General features: G+C 61.6%; 1 protein-coding gene across 1 annotated transcript; it reads right to left on the reverse strand.

Annotated features, from left to right (window-relative positions):
- Positions 1–189: 189 nt before the first annotated feature.
- POLG (DNA polymerase gamma, catalytic subunit) lies at positions 190–10,081 on the reverse strand (the record flags this gene model as incomplete). The annotated part of the gene is made up of 22 exons (XM_082005355.1): positions 190–251; positions 1,313–1,473; positions 2,454–2,662; positions 2,934–3,105; positions 3,412–3,534; positions 3,629–3,875; positions 3,968–4,103; positions 4,583–4,700; positions 4,798–4,851; positions 4,971–5,131; positions 5,366–5,488; positions 5,590–5,661; positions 5,852–5,972; positions 6,111–6,335; positions 6,406–6,529; positions 6,741–6,892; positions 7,006–7,188; positions 7,636–7,715; positions 7,946–8,092; positions 8,351–8,518; positions 8,971–9,166; positions 9,489–10,081. 22 exons carry the CDS (start codon positions 10,079–10,081, stop codon positions 190–192), a joined length of 3,627 nt encoding a protein of 1,208 aa, XP_081861481.1.
- Positions 10,082–14,671: the final 4,590 nt, after the last annotated feature.

Here is a 14,671-nt window from a genome sequence, read left to right on the forward strand (position 1 = left end):
CCCTCAAGAAGCGCCTCTGCTATCTGAATGTGCTGTTTTCAAAGTCTTCCAACCCAGGAACATCCCTTCTTACAATGAAAAGGAAACAGAGTGACTGGGATCAGTCCCTGCTAAATGATCTCCTCCTGAAAGGACAGCCAGGTGCTGGCATGCTCTCTGGACAGTTGTTGTTCTGGCACTTGAGTGTCATCATTTCTTCTCCAGTGAACCTTTGGTTATTTCAATTAGCTGATAGATATCCAGTGCTTCTCCTGGAAGACAATGGGACAATCAGTTCCCTACACTCTGCAGTACCCTCAGACTGTGAAACATGAGAGTGATGGTCATGATTTGCTTTAGTTCAGAGCGTGTAGCACAAAGCCCTAAATGTATTCAAACTGCTGTTTTGTGTGGTGGTGTGAATGCAAGAGCCAGCACCAGTAGGAAGCTGGAAAGAGGGGCTGTCCTGCTATGGAGTTGAAGCTTGCTGCTGCGTGCAGCTCGAAGCAGAGCTGACAGCTTCCTTGGGTGAGGCTGGTTTTGCCATTGTTTTTGCTGATGCTGATGCAATGCACTTGTTTAATTTGCCTTGTTCTTGGTGAAAAGAGAAGTGCCCTTTTTGCCCACAGAACACAAAAACACAAATCCTGTTTCTAAAAGCACCCTTTGCCTGTAAGACTCCTAATAAAGGTTACCTAATGGTGGAGTGTCTGCTGTGTCCAATGACTGAGAGAAAAAAGCTGAGGGCAGGTTCTCCTTAGCTGGGAAGAGGCTGCTGCACACAGAGGAGCTGTTTAAAGCAACTCCCAGTCAAGAGTTAAATGTTTGTTTGCAGCAGAGGGTTATAGCGAGTGCAGACAGGGATGACTGTAGGCGTTGGGAGTGCTGGGGAAGACCACAGCAGCTCTGAACAGAGCCCAAGAGGGGAGGGGGGAAGGAGAGAAAGCACCGAAGGGTGGAAAAGTTTGGGTCTGGAGGGCAAAATGGACAAGGTTGGTGAGGCACTTCATTTTAGAGGGAACAGTTCAAGCTTGGGCTGTGTTAAAAGCGCATGGTGGGGCTCCTCTATTTATCTGAGGGGCACAAAGCAAACATGGGTATGGGATGACAGAGCCAGGCCTGGCTCATCGCTATCAGAAATATTTGGAAGCAGCAGCACAAACTACTCAGGGATTGTGAAAGCAAAGAGGGGTAGAGAGGGGCTGGAACCAGGGTGACAGCCAAATGGAGGAGCCCTCGGGGAACACCTGCTTAGGCCAAGTGCGCTGCCTGCGCAGGGGAGGCTTCTGCAGAGGGGCCCCCAGGGGGGCTACCTCACGCAGATGCTGCTCACCTTGAGGGATGCCGTATTTCTTCTCCATCCCAGTTGGATTGGATGGCGTGGCACAGTTCATAGTCACCTCTTTTCTTAAGCACTGGTCAACATCCACTGCGCTGAAGAAAGCCACTGACTGGGGCAGATCCTGGAGGCCCAGTTTGTAGGCAAACATGCAGCTGGAAGAACAAACATCACCCTTAGCCTTGTCACACCCAGCTTTGACCACCCACAGGTTCACAAAACGCTGGCCAGCCATCACCAACAGGTTACTCTGCACCCATGCCACTCAGCGGCTGGAAGACAAGGGTGTGTTTTCAAAGTACCAGGTAGCAGGAGGGTCAAGTATTGCTAAAGTGGCTGTGGGAGGAACAGCGTAACAGTACATTGAGCCTCCTCAGAAGAAAGGAGGAACCCGGTCCTTCACTGCTGGCTAATCCTCCCCAGCAGAGCAGATGCTGGATTTTCCCAGCAGGAAGTCCTGTGCTTGCAGGAGCTGGCACAAAGGCACAACGTCAGCGCGCCTGCCCCCGCTGCACCGGCACAGGAAGGCTGGTTGCTGTACCTCCATCACGGCACAGGAGAAAAGAGCTCAGCTTTGGCCGGCTCCCATATAACCAAATACCCCATAGCGCCGGGAAGGGGATTTGGCAAAGCTGGCTGTGCCAGAGCCGTATCGAAGGGAGCCTTTTGAGGGCAAGAGCTTTCTAGGCTGAGCTTAACTTTGTATGGGGCAGGTAGGCAGCAGGAATGCCCCATGCTGCAGAAGGGACAACTGCAAGCAGTGGGGAGATGAGGGATGGGGACAGTTTCAGGCTCCCCACTGCTCATCCAGGCCCAAGAGCTGCTGCCACATGATGGCTGCAGACCTGACTGGAGCACGAGGTGATGTGCTCCATCCCAGCAGAGCGGAACGATTGGCCCAGTCTCTGCAGGAGCCAAAAGCTGAGCTCTGTTTACAGCCATCCGAGTCACGTGCAAAGGAACCGCAACCCCCAGTGCTGCCAACTTCCCTTGAGCAGAAGAAAACAGCTCTGCGCCAGCTCACTGCGGGCAAAGCTAACCCCTCTGCTGTCACCCATCACCAGGCTTGCCCCGTCCCACCCCAGAGGCGCTGGCGCTCGTCCCCAGGAGACATCACAGCGTGGTCACATCTCACCGCGTGAGGAGGTTGGTGATCTGCAGGGCCAGGGCGGCCCGGTAGCGATCCTGCTGCTGGACCAGGTAGCGCACCTCGTCGTGGATGCTGATGCAGAAGCGCCCATTGATGTCAAACTCCTCGAAAAGCCACTTCATGGCAACCAGCATGAGGTGCAGGTAGTCAACAGCTGAGCTCTGCACCACCCAGTTCACTCTGCTGGTCAGAAACTGGTGGAAGGAAACACAGACAGATGCTAGAGGACCGTCAGGGTCCAGGGCCTGGCACCAATTCAGAATAGGTCCTGGGAGAAGCCTATTTATTAAATTCAAGGTTGCTGGTTTATCTTGATGGCATGCAAATAAAGAGCACAGGGAATGGGTCTATTCAGGGCTCCAAGAGCCTTCTGGGTCTCTGCCGTCTAAGGGCTGAACTTAGGGTTGCCATTTTGGAGAAGACAACCAAAGCTGAGCGCTCAGCAGCACAGAGCCCTGTCCTTACCTCTCCCTTGGCCACAGCGGGCTCCAGCGCCCTGCTGATATGACAGCCCAGCACTGGGGTCTGCGGGGAGGGGGATAAGGCGATGCTCTCCAGCTTGTTGAACATCTCAGACTCTGTGCCTCCAGCCCACACTCGGTGCTCCACCACGTCCCACTTCTTCTTTCTGCGGGACCTGGTGGGGCAGAGGGGAGGTTTGCTGGACGCGTGGGACAGGGCTGCGGGCCCTGTGTGAGAGTCTCAAACCCTCTCTCCTGGTTTGGGGCAGCTGGACAAGCCACTGCAGCCTCCTATGGCTAATTGCTCACTGGGAGAGATTGGGAGCTCCCAGATCAAACTGACCCAGCTCTGGGACAGCAGGGAGGGAGGATCGGGCCCGTCCAGCCCTGCCCTCCTTCTCTGCCTGCTACCTGTGGGGCTGCAGCTCGTTCTGCCTCACACCCCGATGTCACCAGAGCTGCGCAGTGTTGGAGCATCTCACCTTTTCATGGCTTCTCTCTGGAGCCGCTGGACATCCTGGGCTGACACCGATCCATCCTCCGCCCTGTCCACAGCCAGGTCCAGCTCCCTCACCAGCCACTCCCCATCCTCAGAGAGTCGAAACCTGAGGGGCAAAGAGTGACACACATCCATGTCCCGGGGGACACCGCCACCATCCCCGTTCCCACTCACCCTCTGCCGCGCTGGGCAGCACCCACCTCCGGACGCCCTTGGTGACCGCGTACATCTGCTGAGCCTTCTCGCGCGCCTGCTGCTGCGTCAGCCGATGGTTGAACTGCATCAGCAGCCGCTCGGCGAAGGGCTGCCCGGCCCCGTAGATGCGCCCGTAATTGAAGATTTTGGCGTGCTCCCGGCTGATGCCCACCGTGGCGGCTGTCTTGCTGTGCAGGTCTGTCGCGTTGCTCTTCTTCCCCTGCAGAGTCATCCAGCCGAACGCCGTGCAGCCTGCCGAGAGGGGAGCAGGGATTGGGGACCAGGCTCGGGGGGTTACCCCACTACCCAGCGAATCCATTCCTCGCAGCGCAGCCCCGGCTCACCGTGCATGCCGGTGAAGTGCGCCTCGCCGAGGATGGCAGCTATCCAGAGCTCCTGGGAATCCACGTCCGCGCCCACCAGGGAGTAGCCAGGCGGCACCTGGACCATGGCTTTCAGCTCGCTGCCCACCCGGTCAGCCTGTGGGACATGATGCTCAGCTCAGCACAAGCCCTGCGCTTCCCCCTCCTCCTCGGCGGCACGGGAGCAGCCTTCCGCCCACAGCCCTGGTGTGCTGGCACCACACTCCCCATGCCCTAAACTCTGCTCTGAAAGTCAAAACAGGGTTTAACACACAGGCGGGGCATCGCTCATTTGGTTAATCCCCCCAAGCTCCTCCACTGTGGAAGAAGGGGAGCTTGGGAAAGGACAGAAACTGCTGCTTCAGTGTTTTCTTCTCCTTTCAGCGAAGTTTGAAGCTCAGGAGCCTCTGCTGACTCCTTCCCCTCTCCCAAAGCCAAAGCACACCAGCAAGAGAAGGGCCCCAGCATCAGCTCCGCCACCTCAAACCCCAGCATCCAGCCCCAACTCCTACTTCTAAATCAGGCTGCTCCCACCAGTCCAAAATACAGAGAGGGTGCCCCAAAACTTCCCCGCAAAGGACCTGAGTGCAGCCGTACCCGGGCATTGCTGGCCGTCAGCCATGTGGGCTCCACCGCCCGGCGGGTGATGGTGCCCGCGGTCACCACCTGCGGCAGGATGGCTCCATAATCGTCCTCCTCATTATAGTCGGGGTGCCTGGGACAGAGGTGAGGGTGAGCACCATCCTGCGAGAGTCCTCCCGGAGGGGCATAGAAGGGATCACGGTCCCAGTTGGGGCTGTTCCTCCCCGTACCTGGTCACCACGCGAGGCAGCTCCCCTTTCTTCAGCCACACCACCATCTGGGAACTGGGGAGACATGCAGAAGGCAAAATGCTGAGCCCGCCACATGCGCACAACCCTCCCCCGGCCACAACACAGCCTCCACGCGCAAAGATGTCACGATTCAGCTGAAGGCAGCTGCTCACCTGATCCGCTTGTGAGCGTTCCTCCAAAACGAGATCATTTTGTTAATCTCAAGGGCTCTAGTCCCGTGGGTGCGGCCCACGGCAGCCCGCAGAGTGCCGTCCTCCATCTGGGGCAGGAAATCCTTGGCAAAAGGGCTTCCCACATTGTTATCGTTCCCGTCCTTTAGCAGCAAAAGAGGTGCCAGGGCTCAGCACATCACCGCTTGACATCAGTAAAGCTCTGTGCACCCTCCTGCCCCAGCTAGAGATACCTTTCCACCACCCTATGCCACGGAACAAGATCGCAGGGTCCCAGGAGTGCTGCAGCACCAGGGAGACAGACAAGCCGACACGGGAGCTGGGATGCGGGGTGGCTGGGAAGCCCCCGGGAAGAGCCCCAGGAGCACCCAACTTGCCTTGTGAGGCAGCTTGAAGAACCAGCACCCAGGGATGTTGACATCATTGTAGGGACCATTGCCGTGATGGTACGAGGGCTGGCTCCTCAAGTCCGCCAGCTCACACAGCTCATCCATCTCCTCCTGCAACCAGCAACGCGAGGTGATGCCGGGAACGGTAGGAGAGGGAAATCAAGGAAACAGGGACCAATCTGCCACCCCATCCCACAGGAAGGCCCCTGTACCTGCACCAGGCTCTGGTGTGCTCTGCCCATTTTCTCTTCCACGTCCACCTCTAGCTGGCTCAGCTCCTCCATCTGTGGCAGAGAGGGACCGTAGGGGGAACAAGGTCAAACACCATTTCTCCAGTGATTTAATACTTATTAAAAGAAATTTCTCACTTCAAGCTCCCAGAGCCACACACGGAGCTGTTTTGTGCATGCATGTGGGAGTAAGCCCAGCCCCACATCTCCCTCCCGCCAAGGGACCCTCCATCCCTTCCTTCACCTTTTGCCACATCGTGCTGCCATCCATCTCCAGCAACTCATCCTCCATGGCAGCCTCCAGCCCCGGGGGCTGCTCCTTGCCCTTCTCCAGGCAGTGCTGCCTGTACAGGTACTCGATCACCCTGACACGAGAGAGGGCAGGGCTCACACACCCATGAAGGGACCGGGGGTCTGGGGCAGCACCTGGGCAGGGTCCCAGGGAGCTCCTGAACCCCCCATGGGGCAGCCCCCGGCTCAGCACCCCGCTACATCCCCCTCACCTGTGCGGGCAGGGAGGGCCCTCCGCCTCCGAGTGGGCTGCCAGCAAATTGTCCTGCCGCCCAGGTACCAGGTAGCCCCAGCCATGCTTCTCCGAGTAATGGAGAGGGAAGCCGTCCCAGGCCAGGCGCATCAGCTTCGGGGTCACCCTCATCTGCAGGCTGATCAGGCTGGGTCCCGGCACCCACCCCGCCTCCTCCAGGCGCGGGCACAGCTTGCGGTACCAGCTGGGGAGCAGCAGGGGTGGGTCAGAGAGCGCAGGGCAACTGCTGGGGACACCCAGTGTCCCCAACTCACCCCGGGTGGCCCGGCAGGTGCTGCAGTCTCTTGGGTTGCAGCGTGACCGTCTCCTTCAGACGCTCCAGGCAGACCCGGCTCGCGGGGGCTTTCAGCTCCTCATCCTCGCCAGGGGGACCAGGGTCTGGGGGGGCAAGGAGGACTAGCTGGCAGAGAGCCCTCTGTGCCCCCTGGCTGGGGACGGGGACCTCAAACCAGCCCTGCACGCTGCATGGGGACACAGGCCAAGCGCCGCCTCACCCTGCCAGTGGCACCGAACCGCATCCCTTCACCTGGGCGCCTGCAGGAAGGCGTCCCTCGAGCGTCCCTTGTCCCCAGGGACCACCCGCGCTCACCTTCCTGCCATTCCTGTGCGGACCCGTCTGCACCTGCCACCGCAGCTTTGCTGTTCTTGTCCTGATCCTTCTTCTTTTTGCCCGGATTCTTCTTCTGCTTAAACTCCTGCGTGTCCCAGTCGAGATCCCAGAGCCAGGGGTCATCCTTGTACCTGCCAACACACTCCTGTCACACCGTGCCTTTGCTCCCAGCCCCCCAAGGACCACCCGGTGCCTGGTCTCCATCCTGCGAGCGGCAGGACCTGCACCCCCAGACCACGGGTACCTGTCCTTGTGCAGCAGCTGGCAGGCATCGTTGGCCAGGTTCATTAGGGACTTCTTCATCTCCTTCTGCAGCTCCTCATAGACGCCCTGAGCATCGTTCAGGTACCTCTTCCAGTTCCCGTTGACTGGCAGGTAGGATACCCCCATCTCCAGCATCCCTGCAAATGTCACGGGGTGGGGGCACCTAGAGCCCGAAGCAGTAAGGAGTTAGATGTCCGCTGGAGATGATTTGCCCTGGAAGCACCAGACTATGCCAGACACGAACATGCCTTGCAATATCGTGTCTTCACCTACAGTTTCCCAGCCCCACACTGCCCTCGATGCCCTTCCTCTCAACCCATACAGATTCCTGTACTTTTTGCCTGCCCTGCACACAAATCGCAGCTCTAAAAGCAGCCCTGCGCACCAGCCACAAAGCGGTATTGCTCCAATCCGCCTCGTTAAGCCTGCTCGCCTCCACCACCCACGCTGCGCTGCCGCTTATTCCTTCTCGCGTGCCTTGGGGTTCAGGGCCTCCCAACCTCCTGCTGCCACCCCAGGGACACCGCACCCCATCCCCAGAGGGACCGTGACCTTCCCTGTCGCCGGTCAAGACCACAGCCAACGCTGGGCAGAGCTCAGCAGCACCCACCTCTCCATGAAGAGCGGCAGCTGCTCCTGAAACACCTCGTGGGTGGCCTGGACATCGCGGGCACAGTACGACATCAGGTCCTGGGGGCACAGGCAGGTGAGAGCAGGCAAAGCGGCCACCCCTCTGCCGGCACAGGGCAAGGCACGGCGGCTGCGGGAGGATGGGGGACATCACAGCCCCACGCCCACCCAAAGCCCTCAAAAGGAAGGGCAGCAAAATGGAAACTACCCCGGCAGCGCCTCTCGCCCCACTCCCAGGGGATGGCTCCGGCTCCTGCTGCCCATTGGGATGTCGGGATCCCTGCCCGCACCTGGAAGTGACTCCTGATGTCGGCCATGGTCCCCTTCACAAAGAGCTCCCGCGCCTCCTTCTCCAGCGGCTCCCCGCCGACGTACAGCGCGTGCACGTCTGCCAGGTTGTTGATGCTGCTGACGTGCACCCAGTCCCACGAAGTGACCTGCGAACGAGGAGCGAGACAAGGACCGGCCGCAGCCGAGATCAGGAGGGGTAAAGGATGCCGCTGCTCCACTTCAAACTAAGGCTGGGTCATCTGGAAGGGGCTGGGAGAGCGTCACCCAGCAGAGCTGCTCCAACAGCTCCTTCTCTGCCAGTACAGGAGGAGATGGTCCCAGTACAGGAGCAAATGCTCCCATTACAGGATCAAATGGTTCCCTGCCACCCACGCCCCTGCCAGCGGCTCAGCTCCCTTACTCACAGCCGGCCCCTCCGTTTTGCTGCGTGTTTTCTTCATGTGCTCCTTGACCTGCTGCAGTCCCTTCCTTTTGCCGTGCTTGGCAGCCATCCAGAGGCTGCGCTGGAAGCCCGTCAGCCCCGAGATGGCCATGTGCATGCTCATGGTGTCCAGAAAACGCACCCGGGAGCCCTGGGACACATCGGGGGAGACAGGAGAGGCGGTTTGGGATGTGCTGGAGAAGGAACGTGCTGCCAAGTGTCCTGCAGCTGCCAGCAAGCACCGCCCCGTGTTACAGAGCTGTAAGTCCTCTGCTCGGGCTGCTTTTATCAAGGCAAGGCTTTGCCTCCCAGCACCCCTCTTCCGAGGGCCATGAGCACCCCCAGCGCGGGCTGTCAGCTGCACAAAGGCTCCTGACACGTCCCCAGCTGCAACCCTGCAGCCTCCAGCACCTTTATGGGGTGCAAGAATATCTCCCTCTAAATGGGTCCAACCTCAACCCGTTCTGCAGCACGAGGCGAGTACAACTGTGGGGTGTCTATGCAGAACAGCATCTGCCAAAATAATCCTGAAAATCCAGCACAAACAACTATCTGGGTAACAAAGTGCAGCTGCTGGCACGAAGCAATGGCACAGTGGATTACCTGGATGAGGTACTGCTCCTTGATGAACGCCCGGTCAAAGGCCACGTTGTGCCCCACCACCACTCTCTCCGGCCAGTCCTGCCTGCCGGCACAGCCGGCGCCCGCTGGGCTCTCCAGGGGAATGAGGTCAGCCAGGGTGAGGTGGCTGGACCAGGAGTACCGCTGCTCCAGCAACCGCTTGCTGCACCACGAGTACCTGTGAAGGACAAGCAGCAGCCCAACAGCCGTTAAAAATAAAGCAGCGGCTTGTGGGACCAAAAGCACCTGCCGTGCCGTGGGGTGTTGAGCAGGATCCCACCCGTGGGAGGGAGGCAAATGACCCCAGAGCGCGCTGCACTTGCTAACCAGGACACACGTCCCACATCCTGGAGCCGCATTTCAGGGTTTCGCCGCATTTTCCCCACAAGCCAGCAGCGGTTTGCAGGAAGAGGCTCTGCTCGGGAGCATCCCCATCATTGCCGAAGCTGTGTCCCCCCCGCCACCACGACCCCAGCGTCGCAGCCGGCACCGCATCTCACCAGGCATGCGGCGAGACTGCCACAGCCAGCGTCGGGCAGTGGCCGTCGGCCACGCACACCTCCACGTCGAACGCCACCGCCCGCTCCTCAGGGAAGTCGACGGTTTCCATTTGCCCGTCGGGGCCGTAGCGGGTCCAGCCGAGCCGCCATGCCCACTGCGTGGGCACGGGGGGCAGCTGGCACTGCAGGAGCTCGTTGGCCGCCTCCAGGTAGGGCAAGCTCTGCTTCTGCGCCAGGAGGCGGAAATGCTCGTCGATGTTGTCCCCGTACATGCGGGGCAGCTGCAGGTCCACATCGGGCAGCGTGGAGGTCTCCTTGCCCCACAGGTCGTGGCGTCGCAGGTGCTCCACACTCCTCTGGATCTCCGCCGCCGAGTAGCGCACCCGGGCCCCCCGGAAGATCTGCTCGTGGAGGGTCCTGGACAGCATCTGGATGTTGAGGGGGTTCACGCGCCGCTGGCCCTCGGCGGGCCCCGGGCTCGGGCTCTCCGGGAGCGGGCAGCTGGCGGAGGAGCTGGAGGCGCGTCGCCGGGGCACAGCACCGCGGGCTGCGGCGCAGCCCCTCACCGGCCTGCGGCAGAGCAGGCGCCTCATCCCGCCCCGCTCCGCGGACGCGGCTCCAGCGCGGGCTGCTCCCTGCGGGGCCGGGAGCTGCAGGAGAGAGCGACAGCGCGGGGCAGCCCCGGCACCGCACGGCCAGGCAAAGCCGGGCTGCCCGGCACCCCTCGCAGCCACGCCGTGCTCCCCCCCGCCCCGCAGGCATGCACACCCTCCCCGCAGGCGTTCCCGCCCAGCCGTGCATGCCTCCCCCCCTCGCAGGCACGCACACCCTCCCCGCAGCCGTGCACACACATACACCCCCCCTACCCCCCCCCGCAGGCACGCACACCCTCCCCGCAGCCGTGCACACACATACACACACACACACACACACCCCCCCCCGCAGGCACGCACACCCTCCCCGCAGCCGTGCACACACATACACCCACCCCCCCACCCCCCCACCCCCCCCCGCAGGCACGCACACCCTCTCCGCAGCCGTGCCCTCCCCGCCCCGCAACTGCGCGCGCGCGCACACACGCACGCACGCACCCCCCCCGTGGGTGCGGGGGAGCCCGCGACGACGCGCCCCGCTCACCCCACGCGCTCACCTGCTCCCGGCTCGCGCCGCCAGGGTCTGGGCCGGAGGGCGGATCTAAACCTGGGTGCCCGGGGGAGCTTCCGGCCGCACTGACGTCCTGTCCCGCCCCGCCCCCCCAACCAGTGCGCATGGTACGCTCCGCCGGCCCTGGACTCAGTAGCGCGCGGAAAAGCGTCAACAGAAGCGGCCGCGTGGCCTAATGGATAAGGCGTCTGACTTCGGATCAGAAGATTGCAGGTTCGAGTCCTGCCGCGGTCGACGAGCGTGCCCGTGCGGCGTGTGCATATTTTGCTCACAGCGCCAGTTTGGTGACTGCGGGACTGCTGCCCCGCCGCCGCCGCCGCGGTCACCCCACGCAGGTGTCGCGTTTTGTTCCTGTGCTTCAGAGCCGGGGGGCGGCTGCGTACGCGGGGTCTGAGGCCGACCGTGTTCATAACACGAGTGGAGTAGCACGGTACGGCGGCGCAGCTGGCGAGAGCAGCCCCCCAGCAGCGGGGGGGTGCGGCGCGGTCTCACGCTGACCCTGCGGGTGCACACCCCGTTACCCGGCTCCCCGGGAGGGAGATCAGGCCGCGGGCTAGGAGGGCCAGTAGCCCCCGGCCGGCCCCGCAGCCCCGGAGCCGCTCCTGGGTGATGTCAGGCGTTTCCGGGGTCCCTCACAGCCCGCCCGCGGGGCTCGGCGGGAGCCAGGGCGCCCGCCCACACCCCAACACCCCACGCCTTAAAGGCCCAAGGCCTCAAGAGTGGCTCGGGACGAGCGGGGCCCCAGGGTGGGTGGCGTGCGGCCGCGCGGTGAGAGCTGGGTGCAGGGACGCTGACAGGGGTGGGTGACACGGGTGGGGAGAGCTCGACGAGTGGGAGAGCCCGGGGTGACCGCGGGGTGCAGGGGAAGGGAATCCCGAGGTGCCGGGGGCGGGGGGGGGTGTGTGCAGGCTCCCTGACCCGCGCCGGGGCTCTTCTGGCCGGTATGGTGGCTCCTGTCAGAGGAACCCGGCCTTTTAGCGCCGTGGGGTGCCGTGCCATGCCGTGCCGAGCCGCCAGGTGGCGCTGAGGCCCCGCCGTTACCACCCGCGACGGGTCGGTTCCCACGGGGCAGGGGCCGTCAGGGCGCGGGTACCGGGCAGGGGGCAGCGGGCACTGTGACACACACACCCCCTTCCCGGCCCCTGCGGGGTTGCAAAACCGGGGTACGCCCCCCCCAGACCTGCACAGGCATGGGGGGAGCGAGCGGAGGGCACCCGCTGCCTTCCGCCCGGCAGGATATGGCCCCGAGGTGGGTGCCCGTGCTAAGCCCCCCCATACCGGGGTCTTGAGCTTTCTCGGTCCTTCCGAGGGCACGGCGAGGAACTGGGGGTACGAGAGGTGCGGAGCCGGCGAGGAAGGACGCTCCGGGGATGCGGGTGCTCTGGGCAGGAGGTCCTGCCGTGAGGGGTTTGGGGATCCCCCTGCTATGGGGTCTCTTTGGAGAAGGAGCCGGCTGCGGGGCACTTGTTCTCCCCTCCGATGCATTATGTTAATGCGGATGTCCTCTTATTTGGGGGCTTTGATCTACTTATTTTTAACGTGGTGGCAAAAAAACACATTTCAAAAAATCCTAACCTGCCCCACGAAAACAAACAAAAAAATCCCTTCTACCTCAAGCGGAAAAAAAACCCCAAAGAAACAACAAAAAAAAATTAATTCTCCCCGAATTACGCTCCCCGCTGATTTCTGAAGCCCTCCCGGGCGGCAGCGCTCCGGGGAGGGTAGAGGACAACGAGCTCCTACTCGCAGTCAGGGCCGGGGCTGCCTGTACCCCACGCGGCTGCGGGTAGGGAGATTCGCCAAGGCGCGGCACGAGAATAACCCCCCAAATCTGCCGTTTCAGCAGGGCTGGTTGCAATGCAGTAAGTCGGGATGGGGTGTGCAGGGTCTTAGTTTTATAGATTTTTTTTTTTTTCCGCACCCTTGGCTCTTTGTCTGTCTGTCTGTGTGTCGGGGGGAACAGCCCCATGCCGGTGCGCCCCGTCGGGCGACCTCCCCCCCGCCATGTTAGAGACCCCTCTCCCCGCCGGGGCTCGGTGCTGTCGGTGGGATAATGGGGCGGTGGCACTTTGTTTAACCTCGTTGCTCCCGGGGCCAGGGGTCAAGGGCTTCCTGTTTTAACGGGGTACCGGTTTTAACGAGGTTTTAACCTCCCCTCTCAGCCGCCCCCCGCCCCCCTCGGGAGCCAAGAAACGGAAGAAACGGGCAATTTTTATAGGTGACGTACGGGCTTACGTGAGAATCCGTGCCCAGCTCTTTCAGGGTTTTTTGTGGGTTTTTTTCTCCTGAAATAGCACTTCCCTGCAGCTCGCACCCCCTTTTCCTTTCCGGGGTATAGAGGAGCCCGGTGCCGCGGGTGCTCCATCATCGTCCCCGGGCCGCGGCTCCGGCGGTGCCGGCGCCGTTTTGGCGGCTGCGGCTCCCGGGAGGATCAGGGCCGGTTATCGCGGCCCCGGGGCTGCGGGCAGCCCTGCCCACTCCCTGCCCGATCCCGCGGGGCTGGGCCGGGGTCCCCACGGGCGCGGCAGCCCACGGAATCTGCTCCCAGCCCCCGGGGCTCCTCCCGTGTGTGTCTCAATTCGCTCAGGCTTGACTTGGCAATAAGCTCTCTCAATAGGGTGACAATAGAGCCCCGGTGGGACCCGAACAAAGAATTTGAAAGTAGTTAAATTGCAGGACACGTCCATCGCCTGGGTGCTTGAATTAAAAAAAAAAAAAAAAAAGAAAGAAAAAGGAAAAAAAAAGAAAGGAAAAAAATCGGAGAAAAGAAAAAGGAGAGAGACTTTTCTTTGGGCTGGTGAGAAAATGCTCGGGGTAAAAGTTGGTTTGGCGTCTTCATTTCAGCGACAATGGAGCAGAGCTAATTCAATAGGAAACGCGGGGATTTTTTAATGAAAAGACCGCCAGGGTTACACCGAAGTTAAGCTCTTGTGAATTAATTATTAGGGCAAATAAACTGGGGAGGGGGGGAGCGCTCGGGAGGGAGTGTTGCAATTTCTTAATATTCTCCTTTTCGTGTTTAACGACAATGCCATTAGGTTTTCGACTCTGGGTGAGCGAAAGGATTTCTTACACTCCCCGGGAAGAGGAGAAGACGCTTTTTTTTTAAATGGTATTACTTAATTGCTTTTAAAATAAAATACTACGGAATTTGGCAACGAGCTCCAGTTTCTGCTGGCGGTGGCGTTTGGGGCTCGATTTCCTTTCGTGGCAAGTCGCAGATGCAAAAAGGAAAATAACGGGGGAATTTAAAACTACGAATGTAAAGGCGAGGCGGCGTGTTCGGCTGTCGCAGATCTCTCGGGCTCGATCGGTTTATTTTTTCCTAACACAGAAAAACCCGTCTGGGGATCCCTGTGTAACTCCTCGTGGCGGCGGGAGGCTCCCCGGAGCCGCTCCAGGGCATCAGCGGAGCGAACCGGAGAGAAGGAACGAGAGCCGGGTCACCGGCGGGAAGGACAAGGCGTAAGGGACGCGGAGCGAAGGTGTGCGGAGGGTCTGGGGGAGCGGGGGGCTCCGCGGGGCGTTTTGTGCCTTACTGCCAAGGCTGCAGGCGGTGCGGAGGGCGTGTAGCTCTGTGAGGAGAGTAGGAAGGGGGGTGCCACGAGCGGTACCTGCCGTGCCCGCGCCGCGGCTGTCGGGGCGAGGCGCTCCCCGGGGCTCGGCCTGGCCGTCGGGGCGGGGATGGCCCGCCACGGCCCCGGGAGGGACTCCCACCTCCAGGGCCGTGGCCGCAGCCCGGGGGGTGCCAGTGCCCCGGCTCTGCTCGACGGCTGCAGGCGAGCCGTGCCGGGCCGTGCTGCTCCTGGGAGCCGCGGAGACGTTCAGCATTTGGACAGCGGGGCCGCGCCGGGCCGGGCCGGGCCGGGGCCGGGGAGGCAGCCGGGGGGCGGTGGGTGCTGTTCGGGGCAGCGGGGGTCAGGGGGCGGCTGCAGCCCCTTCCCTGCTCGGCGGGGCGGGGGGGTCCTCAGGGGAACGGGGACGCCGCCGAGGGGGGTTGCGGGGGGGGGGCCGGCTCC

The sequence above is a fragment of the Phaethon aethereus genome (genome assembly GCF_964289735.1).
Source record: "Phaethon aethereus genome assembly, chromosome: 12".
Lineage (NCBI taxonomy): Eukaryota > Metazoa > Chordata > Aves > Phaethontiformes > Phaethontidae > Phaethon > Phaethon aethereus.